Below are 18,002 nucleotides of genomic sequence, written 5' to 3'. Positions count from 1 at the left end.
GTGAGAAAAAAAAATATTACTTAGCTATTCACGTTATTGCCAAATATTTTTGTTAAGGATTCTAGAATTAATTTGGGCTAGTGGTTGGGTGGCCTTATGCAAGGCCTGGGTGCATACACAGGCATGGCCGAGGCTGTTCGGTCGGTGACGGGGCCCACGGAAAGATATAATCTCACTTATTAAGCGCAAGATGTGTCAGCCTGGAATTAGGTGTACAGTGTACACCTATAGTATCAGTGTTTAGATATGTAAGTTAAGATGCACATCTGTTGGCTGACTTATGGACTCATATATATATATATATATATTACTAGCCGTTTCGCGCCCGCTTTGCTGGACGAATTAAAATAAATTTTATGTTTCATTATTTTATTTTTTTTCATATTTTTATTATTTTTCTTTTTAACTTCCCGCTAAGAAAATTGAAATATTTCGAAAATCGAGTTTTTAACAGATGTTGACGTTTAGAGGTTCTAGGAAGCCTCCCCGAATGTTTCCGCGGTGAAGTCCGTATGGATAAATTTTCATAAAAGTAAAACAGCAATAAAAAAATGAAGGAACGTTGAACGTCGTTTAATAAATTCACCATTCGCATCGAATGGTGGTAGTTTCATGTCGATACGATCAGTGGTTTAGGCGTGATTGAGCCTCAAACGAAGACCATTTTCATTATATATAGATATGATCCTCAAGATGTTTTCTGTTAATTGTGGACATAGAAATTTGTAGATATTTTTTTTCTCATGTAAGATTTTCAATGAGAATAAACTTCTTTAAAACCTAATATAAGCCGGGATTCAAACTTATACACTCTTAAACACACTTTACCATTTGGCTGCAAATGATAACAGTTTATTAGAATATGTTGATAACGTGTGCATGTGTTACTGTTTATAAACATTAATTTGTCATGCGATAAGCTATGTTTTTCGGCACGTGCGATTATTAAACATATACCTATTACGTAACTTTACTGCCAGCTAAGTCACTTGTTACTTACTGGATGTATTGATTTCAGGTAAATAATAAAAAATCAATGGCGCTACAAGGTCTGGTTAGGTCCGGGCCTCAGATTTCTGTATCTGTTTCATGATCATTTGTTAATCTAATAGGCAAATAGGTGATCAGCCTCCTGTATCTGACACACGCCGGCGACTTTATGGGTCTAAGGCAAGCCGATTTCCTCACGATGTTTTCCTTCACCGTTCGAGCGAATGTTAAATGCGCACATAGAAAGAAAGTCCATAGGAGTACACTGTACAGCCGGGGATCGAACCTACGACCTCAAGGATGAGAGTCGCACGCTGAAGCCACTAGGCCAAAACTGCACGGTAAATAATAAGTATTGTAAAATTTCACATAGTAACCCTGCCTGATTAGAACACAGATTAACTTGTCGTTTAATTAAACTTTGAAAATCACAGAAACAATCATATTTAACATATACAAAATACAAATCACTACGAGGTTAGTTAGACCTAGTAGTCTTAAATCTTTTTAAGTTAATAATGGAGTAACTATTCAGAATATGTTAAACATATTAATAAAAAAAAACATACCACAAAAAGCTCTTAGAACATCAAAATCACAATATTAAAAAACACAAACGAGTATTCCTCACTGCGATGCTTTATATTATGGCCATAATTGTTTTAGGTGCTAAAGTATAACCTATGAATATTGTCATCTCATCGTGTTGAGTCATTTGATCATTTGATCATAAAGCAAATATCACTGCCTGTCATCTTTTAAGTATAAGATCCTCGTGTATTTTTATCAGAGGTCACAGACCCGCGAATTTTGATTGATAACATCAATCATTTGAATTGTAACAGCAAATCAATGACCTTCAAGGCTATAATGCTTTACGTCAAAATCTGAGAGTATGTTATAAATATGAAACTATAAATAATATCATGGACATTGAACACAATTTGACAAAAGTTTAAATTAGACAAGCTTTGGTTTTGATAAATAAGTATAGATACAGAAATCAGTATTAAATCCCAGACAAAGATAAAATCATGACTAATTAAAGCATGGACTATACATTAGTAGTACAGATCAGTTACTATAGTTACATACTATTGATATATATATAGATCATGGTATATAAAATGTTTCATTAAAAAAATGCATCATTATTTTCGATTATGTACAAAGCAGCTGTATGGCTTCAGCTTGCGACTCTCATCCCTGAGGTAGTAGGTTTGAACCCCGGCTGTGCACCAATGGACTTTCTTTCTATGTGCGCATTTAACATTCAAGTGAAGAAGAACATCGTGAAGAAACCGACAAGTCGTAGACCCAAAAAGTCGACGGCGGGTATCAGGCACAGGAGGATGATCACCTACTTGCCTATTAGATTTAAAAATGATCATGAAACAGATTCAGAAATCTGAGGCCCAGATCTAAAGAGGTTGTAACGCCAATGATTTATTTTATTTTTATATTGATGTAAGCAGAATTCACCTACTTACAACAACCTTGGCTTAGTGATTGACCCACGGCGGGTTCGTTTCTTGGTAAAACATTTTTGCATCATCAGTGAGCCTTTACTACTGATTTGCAAAAAGACTGGTCACGCAAAAATATCTCTGCCTCATATTCTACAAGACGGTAATTCAAATATTTACCATTTGAAAACTATAAACTTGATTTATAAAAGCATGACGTTGCAATTCTATAAAACCCATACTTTATTGTGCGGAGTAAAATAATGTTTAGAACAATTATGTTTAAATTTTGCATTCTCATCCTATGTAGGTTTAAAGTCATATTTACTTTTAATTAGAGTTTAGATCAGTGTTTTCCAACCGTTTTTGTGCCATACCTTTGCTTTGCTAAAATTCTTATACCCACTATGTAATATAACATACAATTTTAATACAAAAAAAATAAATCGTTCACTTAAGAAACTTAAATGATAGGTTTTGGGAAGGTATCACTAGGAAACTGTTAACGAAACACAGTAAGTAAATTTTTAACACATATAATCTAAACTGAAATTCAAATAACAAATACTTTTAATACATTTCGAATAGCCCCCCTTAACAATCAAATTGGGATCACTGTTTCGTATAGTGATTGTAGTTTATTTCAAGAGCATAAATAAAGGAAAACGTCATATTCACCATAACACATATTTAGAAATATTTTAACACTAATTCGTCACACTTTATGCACATAAATTATATATGTGATAATGTACAAATTACCGTACAAAATTTTAAACATTTACGTACACAAATTTTTATCATACACATCCATAATTCAGTGATGCCAACTTGGGGGTTTTCCCTCCAAATTTAGAAGGAATCAAGATTTCTTAGAGGGTTTTAGGAGGTACATTTATTTAGTGGATTATAAGCCAAATAAAAACTGTTACTAAACCAAATATAGACTCCAAAAGCGTGGATATAACTGATATATCAAAAAGCCATAATACTCCAAGATCGAAATTTGAATGTATTTTTGATGCTAATTTGAAAATACCTTTCAAATGGAATTGAACAAAAACTTTAAAAGTTTTTAATCGATATTTAGTTGGTTTTAGGAGGGGAAATATTTTGTGTGTCATCTCTGCCATAATTCAGTAATACATTATATTGTAATGCTTACAGAAATATTATAGTATAAGATCCCGCTATACAACGACCTTCACCGAGATGCTTATTTAATGAAACTTATTTTATATTTAATTTAATATGTCAATAAATATAATCCATATGGGTTGCCTAGCAAATTTCAGTCCAGAGTATGTTTAATTAATATTTAAAAAAAATATATATAATTTGCATGTAGTACATTTTTTGAACTTTTTTCAATCAATATTTTTTATCAGGGTAGTATTATATATGTATCACTATAACCTTCTTTTATACTAAAGATGTATATATACTTTAGTGTCACATAAAAAATATACACATAAATAATTAATTGATTAAAAACAACCTAACGTTTGCATATTCTATGGGCTTCATACGTTCGATTGGTATAGAATTTATCTAATAATCATACCGGTGAAATGTTTAAAAAAAATATTTTTTTTTTAAATTAATCAAACATACTCTGGACTGAAATTTGCTAGGGAACCTATATGGATTATATTTATTGACATATTAAATTATATATAAAATAAGTTTCATTAAATAAGCATCTCGGTGAAGGTCGTTGTATAGCGGGATCTTAGACTTAATTACGCTGATATTGTTACCGTAAGTTTCATTGGCCTAATAAAGAACGAAATGTCAGACTAACTCTAATATCACGATAATTCTTTAAAATGTAAGGCACAATGAAGATTTTAACTGCCATAAAAGGAGAAGGTAGTTGACAATTTGACGCGTACGATTTTGTGTTAAACAAAATATTAGCGAGAGTAATTGTAATACTTTCGATAGTTCTGCTAAAGAGCAAAGATTGTACACATTTTCACCTTCAAAAACTCTTTAAATTCGACGCGTTTATCTCCATATCTGGCGATAGTGATGGTTGGCAAGAGATAGTGTGACATGAATTCTTTACAGAAGCCTGCGCCGCACAGGCAAATGCAGATTAATTTTTAATTAAGCTTAATCTCGTTTTATAAGTGTAAATAAAAATAATGGCTTCTCTATTTTATTAATTATATTACCACTGATTTAATAGTCGGGATCGGTACATACGGAAATGACCCGACCGTTACGTAACAAATTTGAACCTAATTTAGTCACTGTTCTAGTTTCATTAATGTATGCACCGCTTGGGTGCCCCAAAAATAAAGCATGTGATATGGTAAGTATATATATTATTACTGTAAGCCTTTCCCTAATATTTTCTGTAAGTTTGATAACCATTGCAATACTAAACAGGTTAAATTATAGATGCTAATCGACAAATGTCACCCTGTAAAAAATTACGTATATATAAACTATTTCATTAATTTTATTAACAGGTCAATTAATACATACGGTATTTTATATACACATGTTTTTCTATATTGAACCGATAGAAATAGAAAATAGAATACAAGATAGTGTCTTCCCTATAATAGATAATGTAAGTAGTAGTTAACGGACACTTACTTATGTTATATCCTTATTAGTAAATTAGGTAAGACTAAAATTAGTCTCACGTTAGGCTAGATCGTAATGTTCCATGATGTCTTAGAAATGACTCATATATTTTAAAAAATATGTAATTTTCAAAGAGTGCTTAATTATGCAACTTTTGTCAGTTTTAAGTCGAACTTTATTTAATTAATGCTTTAAACGAGGTGAAAATCCGCTGAATCAGGCCCACGCCACGGAAGTCGGGCTTAACGCGGGTTCTGAATGTCTGGTTCTCAGACCACTTGCTGGTCAGCGAGGCCCTACTTACTAAAAAAAATACCTCATCCCTCCAAACTCCCCTATTATATGTCCGCGGGGTTCGACACTGCATTCAATTCAAGGTAAGAACATTATAGAACCTATACCTACAAACCGTTGCTCGTTTTTTGTATGTAAAAATAATGTTAGTATGCAAACTAAACTAAAGAAAACTTTTGTTATTATAATAATGTAATTTCATTTATATTTCTTCTTAAAGATCACCATGACGGGCAAAATTCACGGAAGGCAGTTTATGTTTAGACATAAAATTGTGTATACTAATTGTACACGTACCAGATTCACAGGTTCATGATAATTGGATGTTTTCAATATCACATGGTAGCGGTCCTAATTTCATCGCACCACTCCTCGCATCGACATTCTGAGCCCTGAAACAAAAATTATAACTCGTGTCATCACGTACATGATATCGTGTACACTCAATGGATGAAAGTTTTGGGTAGGTCTAGGGGACATCGGTTTATAAAGAAAATGGCAGAAACATAAAGAATAAAGCGAACCACTGCAAAGACGAGTCTGAGTAGAATATCAAGTATTTTTTCAATACAGACGGAGGCTAACCTGATGTTATGTGATACCGCCGCCTAACGCCACTCACATTTCAAGCAGGCACGCAAATGCGTTGCCAGCCTTTTAAGAATTGGTACGCTCTTTTCTTGAAGGACCCTAAGTCGAATTGGTTTGAAATACTTCAGTGGGCAGCTGGTTCCACATGGTGGTGGTGCGAGGCAAAACCTGCCTTAAAAAACGCTTAGTTGTGGAACTGCGGACGTCGAGGTGATACGGGTGGTATTTCGTATTCCGAACAAGTAACTTTATTTAATTAATAATTCTCAAAGCATTTTTGCCATGTCAGTGGTAAAAAAAAATTGTCGGGACTTAAATTAGAACATAAATTTTACACTAAAATATAAAAGAGTACATTTATTAGAGTAGAGTATTGGACAATTCACTACAACAGAATTTACTCTTTTCTATCAACTGAGTACAAAGCCAAGCCTAAAATTGCTTTCTATTCAATCTAGTTTCAAAATCACCGGAGGAAGTTATTCGCGAAGTAGCCTGTTATCCCATTAACCCATGCATTAGAGAATATAGGCAATTGGACAATTGTACTTGTTAAAGAGACTTGTACTATGCCATACCCAGTCTGACCCTATCATAATTTTAAGGGTTTCAGTTATTTCTATGCTTTCTATGATCTTTCTATATATATTTAGAATGATCTTTTTCTACACCTCAGTACAGATAATAGAAGACTATGGATAAGGACTAGTAGTTTTTTATTAAGAAAGAGAAAATATACTTGCATCAATTCAGATTATATGAATGGATCTAAATTACTAAATTAACCTTTATTGAGATTAGTTTATTGAAGATAGATGGGAGTATTTAGGTCAATGTTTAAGGCTTGTTTAATTAGTTGATTTATATGTTTGTATACATGTAATTTAGGAAAGAGTAATAAATAATAATGCATTTCAAATACTAAAAAGCTCCCAATAATATTTTTTTAACTATTGCCTAATTTTGTACATTTGACTGTGTATATGACACTTTCTATAGCTACTTGACACTTATCAACTAATATGTATTTAAGGAGTTTTATATATGTATTATTCAAAATAGTTGACTTTACGGGAAATGCCTATTTTTTTGTTTTTAATATTTTGTAACCAGACTACCCCCAATAATTTATTTGTGGAATACATAATTCCAATTTAGCTTATATTACAAAGGCAACATCACATACATTTATGTTGTTTCAGTGTGATGTATGTGCCTGTAGACAATTTTATACATATGTACCTTTTATGTAGACATCAATCAGCTGCAATTATGTATGAGTTTTTAAATTATATTAATTGCTATGACTAATAGAGAATAGAGGTTAAACAAGTGCTGATGACCCAATGCAATATTAAACCAAATACAAGTGAGTAAGCAGTTAACTATATCCTCTAAATATTCATAGCAACATAATTACATACAATAGGCACTGAACTTACTAACCTTCTATGATTATGAATTAAAATATTCCCCTGTCCTAGAGTGGTGCATCCACATCAATGTATGTCAAGTATTGATGGCGGATTACCTTCTAAACTAAAACAAGTTATCAACAAAAAGGACACAGGAATGTGGATGCACCATCTCATGAAGGACTTTATATATACTTAAGTTACATATCTTAAAAGTGGCAAGTAGTTAATAACTTAAAATCATGAATAGGTACTCAGGTGTTTCTCCAGATTAAGACTTTTAATAAAAAAATATTTCTGTTAAAAAATTAAAACATTGGCGCCAGATTGCAAACTGCGCTCGGTTAATGTGATAAATAATCTTTACCATACATATAAATTGGAGATAAATTGATGATAAACATATTCTTCGGCGTTTTCATTTTAAATAGTTTTAGGGTGCGGCCACAAAGTATGAAGTCTATGAATTACAAAAAAAACAGCAGTTTTAATATAAATTTAATTATTACGAATTCGGAAGAAGTTAAAAATGCTCACCTTTTAAGATAACAATATCTGTTTATAATTTTTAGTTAATTTCGCAACGCCCACATTTTAGCTTTTGTTTGCCTTCGGTTAAAGCATTGCGCTATTATTATAACATCATGAAAACTTGTATCTAACAAATACAACTCCTTAAAATAAAAGAATTTACTTATGATGAGATGATAATATTGAAATAAAATCAAAACCAAAACAATGTTTTTACTTTTAACCGATGTAACTTGACATAAAGTATCTATACTCTATTGCAACTTGTGAGTCTGTGCTAAGTACTTGTCAATTTACATTTTCATCTCCAACACTGGTTAGTAGTTATGCATTATATAGTTATTAGTTATATACATTTTAGGGTCATTGGGAAAACATATTAAACATAAAACATTATATTGCCTTCTGTAAAATTAGTAGCTTAGAAACTATTACATACTTCAACACAAAGAGCGTCGCCAGAAAAAGTCGGACCACACATCCATTTATTTTTGTACTGTATAAAATAAATTAGTTTGAAAGTTAATTATTTGCGACGCCCTTGTATAAACAATAAAATTTTTAAATTTAGTCAGATCTGGGTCTTTTAAGGGATTTTTTTTCCTTGTTAAGTTTATAAGCTGCTGACATTTTTTGCATATTTTCTTTATGAATTTTGTCATGGTCAACTATTCGCTTAGGGTAATCTACACCAATTATACAACCAGCAGCTGTTTGCACCGACTTAGGTGCCTTCCATGGTTCATAAATATATTCAGTAGGGTACTTTTTCAACTCGGGAACATATTTCCGAATGTACAGTCCCTCCTTATCAGTTTTCTTTCCAAATGCAACAGGACTGTACACTCTGAAATACTTGTAAAAGAATGCAGAGGCTGATAACCACATCCAGTTACCAGCATTTAAAGACCAATCATAATCGAGGAGTAGATCTTCAAAAACTTTTGCTCCATCTTCCCATGATACCCAGAGATCCCCACGTGTTAAAAAGCATGCAACCATGTGTCGTGCTAAATGATGTATCCAACCCTCTTGTCTTAATTGACGCATGATAGCATCCACAAAAGGATATCCAGTTTTCCCTTCAGCCCATGCTTGCAAATAGGCATCATTTTTCTTCCATGGTATTTGAGTACACACAGAATTTCCAACCATCTTATCAAAGTTTTTAGTACCAGCCCCAGCTGTATAATAGAACTCTCGCCACATCAATTGGCCCATTAGTGATACAGGTGGTTCACTATGCCTATTGCCACTCTCTACCTGTTTAAGTTTGTGATAGAAAAGTTTGGCTGACAAACAGCCATGGCTTATATAGGGACTTAAAACAGTAGTGCTTGGTTCTAAACTATTTGGCGATGTATTTGGCTTTTCAAAAGCACATACCCACTGCTTTTTAGCCATGTACATATTCAGCCTATTTAATGCTTCTGTTTCTCCGCCTTGGTATTTACATTCAGTAAGACAAGATTCTTCGATACCCAACTCTTCCAATGATGGAATGTCATAATCTTTAGATTCTATATCTTCAGGCTTACAGCAATCAGATAATTTCTTATTTAACTCAATACATTCTCTAACTTGTTGATCCCTAACTAAAGACAAAAACTTTTGGTATGTTAATGGTACACTACCATTATTTTTCTTTAAAATTCCTTGAACGTCATATACTGTATGTTGAACACGTTTTACTACGAAAATATCATTTTCTTCACAGAACTTTTCTATTACTTCATCTTGCGCAACATATTCAGGATCAATATCAACTTGTACACTTAAATATTTCACATTCCAATTTTCAAAGATTTTCGGTAATGATACTGTTGCCATACCTTTAATAATATAAAGACGTGTGTTTAGTTTCCGCAAATTTGTGTCCAGGTTTTGTAAACTTTGAATAAGAAACCTCAGTCTATTTTTGCCTATGCGATTTTTTACCTCAGGGTCTATAACATATATTGGTCTCAAAATATGATTTCGGTTTTCGGCCTGAAAAGAGTTTAAAGTACATTGCGACTATTTTTATATTAAGATATTATGAATATAAATTAAATTGTTTACCTCATTAATTGCATTTCTAAGTGCGAGGTTATCGTGAATTCTTAGGTCTAACCGAAACCAGTGAACAACAGATGGAATAACCATTGTCCTAAAATATTTTTTCATACAAACTACAAAGCGTTTATAATATGTTGACGACAATATAATGAACTGGATGATTAACAGAGTCTTCCTAAATTCGTATAGTTAAAAATAACTTTCTACTTTCAGGCCAACTTATTTTACCGCACACAAGTGTTTAAATTTGAACAAATTCGAATTTCTTAATGAACATAGATTAAAATCAAATTTATTACCAATAGTGAATAGTGTCACTTAAGTCAGTCAGGTTATAACAAACGCAATGGTTTCTGTGGTTCCAGGGGTTGCAAATTGCCAAAATATGTAAATAATAACGTTTCTAATCAAAAAATTAAAAATTTGTATTTACAATCAAAACTAAAGCAAATGTTTTAATTTATTTTGTTATGATTTTCTCAATTATTACGCTATTCTTGTGTAATGTATGTACTAGAATAAGTCAACTCTATATCATCGATATGCCACCGAATGATGCCGAAAGTTATTGAGTTGACGATTGAAATAGATATTCAAAAGGTAAGTTTAATATCTGTAAGTATTAACTCCACAGTTAAAAAAAATATGAAGATATAACGATGTGGTATGCAATATAGTTATAAATTATATTTCTTGAGTAAATATTTTTTTTTTAAAGTATTTTCTCATTTTTCATTTCATTTATTGAAACTATTCTAAGGTTTCCTTGCTACCATATCTTTTCATTGCTATGATGATAAACATCAAATTACAGGTTTCTTGTCCAGGAGTGTGGTTGTGTCAAGATGGCCGTGTTTCTCTTACAGTATTTGCGTTGGGAACAAGTTATCAAACTTGCCTTTTACCCCCAATGTTTCCACTTATGTTCAGAGATGTATTTTACTTTCGCAAAAGATTTCAAGAGAGTTGTGCTTTAAGTAATATTTGCTGTTTACTAAGTAAGTTGGAGAAATTATTCAACAATATCCTACTAGACAGGTTCTAATATAAATGTTGACTTAAACACTTTTATGTACATCATGAATGCACTAATATATGGAATCTAAGCAGCACTGGTATTCTGTAACTTCTAATAGAAATAGCAACAAAGATCATTATGTTGTATTCAATTGTCATATAGTTCTTTTGATATCCATAAGGTTGGTGTTGTAATCTTAAGATTGTTCACTACAAAACTCAACATTGCAATGTTTTTTGCTCTTGAGGACTGTATTTTAACATACTAAGGCTCAAACAATAACAGAATTAAACAAATTAAAACAATAATTATCCCTTTGCTAAGAAAGGGTACAATACTCTAATATAACCATTTAATATATGTTTAGATTCTTAATTTCAGTTATTTTCACTACTTTCCTAATAATTTTCCAGAGGATGAAACAATATATTGTGAATTAGTACAGTGGTGTGAAGATTGCTCAAGTGGCGAGTGTGTAATCTTGGCCCAGTATCTAGGCTCCTTAAATGATGTTCTATTCCCACCAAATGTGTGTTCTACAGATGGAGTTGACCTGCTCATGCGCAGATCTAAGGATTTTCCTGTAAATATTTAAAAAAAAATTATTTATAAACAAAAATAAATTCAAATTGGTTTTTCCTAATATGGCACACAATGATTCAGAAACATATTAGAATATTAATTACCTCTTATTTATTTTTAATTATAATTTTATTCAAAGCTTTTATTCATTTTTACTGCACAAAATACATTTTAAAAGATTTTTTTTACAATATTTAAAATGCAATTAATTATATAGGTTATATTTATTTAAGTTAAACACTTTGTTTGTGCTGCTGAGATCTAGAAGCGTGCAAATACAAGTTATTAGGAAAAATGCCTATAATAAATGTTTCTTTTCAAAAAGTACCGACATAATTTTAATACTTGGGTAAAACATACATAAACTTAATACTACTGATAATGTTGCAACCTAAAAAAAATATTTTTGAAGTTATACTTTAGGCGCGTTATGAAAAATTTATGCGAGTGAAATTTTTTACGATGCGCGCGCACCGTGACAAAAAATTAACAGAATGAAGTTGCCCACGGAAGATGCTACGGCATTGGACATAATTTAAAAACAACATTCGAATAATAATAGAGTTTATGTTACACTTAATGTAAGAGAATAAGAATAAATATTTATTTATTTAATTTTTAAATGTAAACTGAACTTTATTGACTATAATGACTCCTTTTCCAGTCTTTGATTATCTAATTATAATTCACTAGCCGTTTCGCGCCCGCTTTGCTGGACGAATTAAAATAAATTTTATGTTTCATTATTTTATTTTTTTTCATATTTTTATTATTCTTCTTTTTAACTTCCCGCTAAGAAAATTGAAATATTTCGAAAATCGAGTTTTTAACAGATGTTGACGTTTTGCGGTTCTAGGAAGCCTCTTTTGTTTTTATTAGCGGGAAAAATTTTCATAAAAGTAAAACAGAAATAAAAAAATGAAGGAACGTTGGAATTAAAAAAATATAAGGAATAAAAATATATAGGAAAAATTTCGCATCGAATGGTGGTAGTTTCATGTCGATACGATCAGTGGTTTAAGCGTGAAAGAGCCTCAAACGAACACCATTTTCTTTTTATATATATAGATAGATTATTTGCATGCAATCAAAAACTATTTTTAAGAATGCCAAAGAAGTATAACTTCTTACGCGCGTATGTAAGTACACGCACCCTTTTTTTTGTGACATTTCATTGAAATTCAATATGTTTCAGGGAATTCTTTCACCTAAAATTGAGATTGCTACAAAAGTGAGAATAGATGAAATATGGAGTCAAGGCTGCGGATTGTACAATAAAGTGAAGGCTTGTCATTGTGGTCCTTCGGATTCAGAAGCAAGGCAGAAACAAGTCTGTCATTCTGCACAATATCATAGGTATGTTGTTAATGATCTATGTGTTGGCCTAGTGGTTAAAAGAGGTGACTTTCAACCCTAAGCTGAGATTCAGAAACGACTTAACGCTATCGTTATGACTTGTATGTTAACTTTTTGAAGTAAGAATTTTTATAATTAAAATTTTTAATTAAAATTATAATTATTGATATATAAATAAAATTGATAAATTTCATCTAATTAAATTAAATTAATCTCTTATTTATTTTAGTTGCACATCTATGTTATTTTTCCAGAAAATGCTCAAATACAATAATTTAAAGGTCATCTAATTTTTCCCACGTTAAATTTTATAAATTTATGTGTCTGTCTCTTTTTACCGTCGCATTTTCGTTTCATCGACTTTCAAATCACAACGATGCTAAAGAAGTTTTCCCTTCAAAAATCCCTGTGCTGTAAATTTATATCATTATGACCTAGCGCGAATGGCACCTGGAACACAATTTTGTAAAACGTTATATTATTTTCGACTTTCCAGTACTTTACACCAAATAATGGTAACTTTTAGGTATAAAGAGTCACTTTGGTGGCCACGAAACGTTTTACTATTGGGTACAGAAAAACGTTACTGCGCGTTACATTTTGTTAATAATCTCTAAAAACTGCGTGACGTAATACTTGAACGCTCCCTAAAGGCCGATTTACATTATCTTAGTGTTTAGGAGAGTGCTTTAGGATAGTACTTTAGTTGAAACATGTAAACGCTACTTGCTTTAGTAAACGCTACGCTAAAGAACTTGCCTTTCAAGTTGTACTAAACCACTCTCCTAAACACTAAGATAATGTAAATCGGCCTTAAGGCCGAGAAGTTGTTACATATAATATTATTAGCGCATTTCTGGGTATGAAAGTCATCGCAGTGATTTGTAAGGGTAGATTGTAGGTGTAGCTATACTAATAATTAACTCGGTCTATTTGCAATTTCACATTATAATATGACATCAGGAATGATTTCTTCAAATGTTACTATCAGGTCATGGCCTAAATTTGACTATTTCTTTTGTATGCTAATGCTATGTTACAATCAAGAGAATGATTCCGGGTTGCATATATTAAAAATCTTCCGCTCATTAAAATATTTAATAGCTTTAAATTAAAAACTGCTGCCGCCTTGATGCAATATGCATGTTCCGGAGATCTTGGGATCGATTACCGACGGAACATATGTTACCGGCTGGTAAGAACAGGAGATTGATCATGCCTTATCTACTCCTCCGAAACGGCTCGACCGATTCTTATGACATTGTTTATAGTAAGTCTGAGAATCGGCTACTATCTAACTTTCAAACCCCTACGTGATAAGGGGTGTCCACCCCAAAAAAAAATTATATTTTTTAATGATACAGCATACAAAAATATGTATGTATATACAACCCCTAATTTTCACCCCTCCACAAATCACCCCTATTTTCTATTATTGTAGATAATTGTTTTTATAGAACTAAAAATGTTTCTTAGAAATAATATACATGGCTAAACAAACGTTTGCCGCCTAGTTGGATATATAATAATTTTAACTTATCTGATTAGCTATTTTTCACCTGAAATTTCGTCTGTTCAGGACCAAATGCAATCAGGCTAGACGGATGCCATCAAGATCTAGATCAAGGTCTCGAACGCGGTCTGAAGGCTCTAGGTCTTGTTGTAGCCTTGTTGCGGAACCCGCTGCGCATGCGTCGTGTCGATGCCCCAAGTGAGTAGTATATAATTTATTGTGTGCAATTTTTTTAATTTTTAGTAATGCTGGCCTAGTGGCTTGCGTGTTCGACCTTAAACCCTGTGGTCGTGCTTTCGAACCACGGCTGTGCACCAATGTACTTTCTGTCATGAAGGAAAAAATCGTGAGGAATGACATGCCTTTGACCTAAATGATGTATATCACAGAAGGCTGATCTACTTGCCTATTAAGAAAAAAGAGATCACGAAACATATTCAGAAATCTGAGGCTAAGACCAAACAAAAAGCCCGCAACGTACTTGCGATCATGGCATTGAGAGTGTCCTGGATGGTATCACTTAGAGCCTCACACCCGTTTTGCCCACTGTTATAAAAAAGAGTATTTTTAAATAAATTTTATTAAATTCAGATTTTATTGTATTTTTTTTTTCTATAAAATTGCTACATGATATTTTTATCGTTTTGGAACATGAAATAATAGCTTAGTTGAAGACTATGCAGTCATGTTCTAAATTTAAAACAACCAATAAAAAAATTCATTTAAAAAAAATAGACCTGCTTTAAAATTAAGCTGTTTTTATGATTTTATTGTACAATATCAATTAACATTAATACTAATAGTAATTACTTTGATTCAGTCCCTTGACAAGCAAATCCCGTATCTCCGTCTGCCAAAATAGGCGACCTCGTCGTCAGTACAACGTGTATAATGTTGACACGAGCGATGTGGTATGGGGCGCCAATAACTCACGGAATACTGATGTCTTACGGTATATTAAACCTATTCGATAGCGGCCTATCATTTTTGTAAATAAGTAAAGGTCACAATAATGTAGCATTCTAATGAAATTTTTTTTTAAATCGGCCCAGTAGGTAGTTTTAGACATTCGTTATCATACGAGTAATCTTTCATATTTATAATAGAATAGTAACATATATGTAAACGTATAGATTAATTTAGAATTGTACTAATGGCTGTAGAATCTAATTCACACACAACTCACGAACGCACACATCTACACAGGTATTACTACAATATAAGGTACGGTAGGCTCAAGTAATTTGTATTACTTAAAAGCCCACACATGTGTATATTCTAAGTACTATATAAATAAATAAAGCCTTTATTCTGTGACCGTTACTTACAAACAAATAATTGGTAAGAAAAAACAATTGATAACTTTTTTTTTAGCAACCAAATTGATAGTCAAGTTGTCTTGACTTATCTCTGACTCCTCTATTTTAGCCCATTCTGCTCTAGCTTGCTCGGCTAGCTTGCTCCATCTCTTCGGCAGACCATCTGCCCATCTTTTTACTTGAATTTTTCCTTTTGCTTTCTCTTTGATACGATCCTAATACATCTTTTGTCTTCTTGGTTTTTGTAGAACGTCATTTACTCTAGGTAGTTTTTTTTTATTACCTTGGTTGGTGTGTGTAAAAAGGAACTCCTTTTTATGTTACACAATATTCATTAAATAAATTTAATTTCCTATATTTACTTTACTATCATTAGCGAGCCCGTTATTAGACCAGTCATTATAGACATTCGAAATCGAAAATTTGATAATAATTCCAAAAGTTTTCAAACTTCGGTCAAGTGAATGGTACATTGGGACGACAATAAATCTCATTTTGCAACCTTGTCCGCAGTCCGGAACATTGTTAAAATTGCAATTAAATTAATTTTTGCTGTATGGTCGTGAAAAAAATTCCAAAAGTTCTGCAAACTTGGGGAAGTTTTCGATATAATATTTCATATCACGTATAAAATTTGCAACCAACCTAAGTGTACGGAACATTTTTTGTTATTTATTTTATTTTCGATATATCTGTCAAATTTGCAGAACTTTTGAAACGTTTTCCTTCAGTTTAATAAAGAAAAACATTAATTTTTAATAACAAAAAATGTTCCGTACACTTAGGTTGGTTGCAAATTTTATACGTGATATGAAATATTATATCGAAAACTTCCCCAAGTTTGCAGAACTTTTGGAATTTTTTTCACGACCAAAACTTATTTTTAACAATGTTCCGGACCGCAGAGCAGGTTGCAAAATTTTATAGTTTGTTTTAATACCACTCCCGACCTTACATCAAAATTTGGAAACTTTTGGAATTATAATGAATTAATTGTCTTGACTGACTGGCCTATATAATAAACTACGTCACTATGGCGTGTGAGTATAATTGATATGTACGGTCTATGATTGAACACTGGAGTTGACAATGTGTATTGAGATAACTAAAGATCTTCAAGATCGGATAATTTTAATATTTTGTCCCAGAAGTAGAGTACCTAGTGTGTTTACGAGAAATAGGCAATTGTCTGGCAAGTTGCGGCCTAATTGAGAATGCTTTAAGGCAACACGTTAAGAGCTGCTACACGCTATTCTTAAAAGTACCAAAGTTGAAGTTGTTCAGACTAATACCTGCAGCTGAGTTTCATCATCGGGCGTCAAGGCAGAATACAAAATACCATCCGTATCGACTTCCGTCGTTTCACAACTGAGCGTTTTTACGGCAGTTTTTGCCGTGCACTACTATGTGGAACCAGCTGAAGAAGTATTACCGAACTAATTCGTCTTAGGGTCCTTCAAGAAAAGAGCTTACCAATTGTGCAACATGCCGGCAACGCACTTGCGAGCCTACTGGCAATGTGAGTGTTCATGGGCGGCGGTATCACTTAACATCAGATGAGCCTCTTGCCCGTTTGCCTCCTATTACATTAAAAAAAAGAACAGAACTTTAATAACTTATTTGACTTACAAGTTACAGAATAGCTCTATGGTTCTTTCCTAATTGTATCTTCTTCCTAATCTTATATTAATTATTCTATTTTTCAGCACATCTATGGAGTCTGACTTGGGAACTCTACAAAGGGAAGATCGAATCCAGAAATTATTATTAGAAAGTCACTACATAGACTACGACAAACTGTGCAATACAGAAAAAAAGAAATACAATAATTATAAAATGTCGCCTTGCCTTTGTGAGATTTGTAAACGATATCATGAATTGTTTCACACTGATAGTTAATTTATAGAAATTTATTTATTCCAAATTATAGTAATACCAAATTTAAGTTTTAAAGACTGATTTAATCATGTACATAATTTTTAATTTATATATTTTTTGTTACAAATAAATACGCACGAATAATATGTTTTTTTATTTCATACAAATTCGAATGGGTAACGTAAAATTAATTTTTCTACATTATGGCTTTTATTATAAATACATAGCTCCCTTATAAGGGAGCGTTCAAGTATTACGTAACGCAATTTTTGGAGATTATTGACCCCCCCCCCCCCCCCTAAAATGTGCCGTAACGTGTTTCTGTACACAAGTTCAGTACTGTACCCAATTATAGTAAAACGTTTCGTGACCACCTAGTGACTCTTTATA

The 18,002-nt window shown here is 32.3% G+C and overlaps 3 protein-coding genes across 5 annotated transcripts in view; 1 reads left to right on the top strand and 2 right to left on the bottom strand.

The window, feature by feature from the left end:
- Window positions 1–8,051, bottom strand: part of LOC125060151 (cystinosin homolog) — a 43,915-nt gene extending 35,864 nt beyond the window's left edge. The window contains exons 1-2 of one of the 2 annotated variants that reach the window (XM_047664912.1): window positions 7,895–8,051; window positions 5,649–5,743 (exon numbers count right to left, since the gene is read on the bottom strand). The gene's annotated coding sequence lies outside the window, so the exon portion shown is untranslated. Of the gene's footprint in view, window positions 1–1,559; window positions 1,622–5,648; window positions 5,744–7,894 lie in introns of those variants that run through there. The other variant, XM_047664913.1, reaches the window with a different exon arrangement.
- A 216-nt stretch (window positions 8,052–8,267) lies between these two features.
- Window positions 8,268–10,192, bottom strand: LOC125060150 (cryptochrome-1). Its single transcript, XM_047664908.1, has 2 exons — window positions 9,950–10,192; window positions 8,268–9,877 (listed from the first exon to the last, which is right to left on the bottom strand). Exons 1-2 carry the CDS (start codon window positions 10,052–10,054, stop codon window positions 8,456–8,458), a joined length of 1,527 nt encoding a protein of 508 aa, XP_047520864.1. The 5' UTR covers window positions 10,055–10,192; the 3' UTR covers window positions 8,268–8,455.
- A 78-nt stretch (window positions 10,193–10,270) lies between these two features.
- On the top strand, window positions 10,271–17,733 carry LOC125060153 (spermatogenesis associated 6-like protein). 2 transcript variants are annotated; one of them, XM_047664917.1, is made up of 7 exons: window positions 10,271–10,546; window positions 10,761–10,944; window positions 11,378–11,547; window positions 12,742–12,902; window positions 14,482–14,613; window positions 15,236–15,367; window positions 17,441–17,733. In XM_047664917.1, exons 1-7 carry the CDS (start codon window positions 10,499–10,501, stop codon window positions 17,631–17,633), a joined length of 1,020 nt encoding a protein of 339 aa, XP_047520873.1. In that variant the 5' UTR covers window positions 10,271–10,498; the 3' UTR covers window positions 17,634–17,733. The 2 variants fall into 2 exon arrangements, with proteins under 2 accessions (XP_047520873.1, XP_047520874.1); XM_047664918.1 differs by lacking the exon at window positions 15,236–15,367 and having other exon boundaries at window positions 10,280–10,546; window positions 17,441–17,730.
- Window positions 17,734–18,002: the final 269 nt, after the last annotated feature.

The sequence above is a fragment of the Pieris napi genome, chromosome 21, assembly GCF_905475465.1.
Source record: "Pieris napi chromosome 21, ilPieNapi1.2, whole genome shotgun sequence".
Taxonomy (NCBI): Eukaryota; Metazoa; Arthropoda; class Insecta; order Lepidoptera; family Pieridae; genus Pieris; species Pieris napi.
This window is presented reverse-complemented; position numbering and strand designations above follow the sequence as displayed.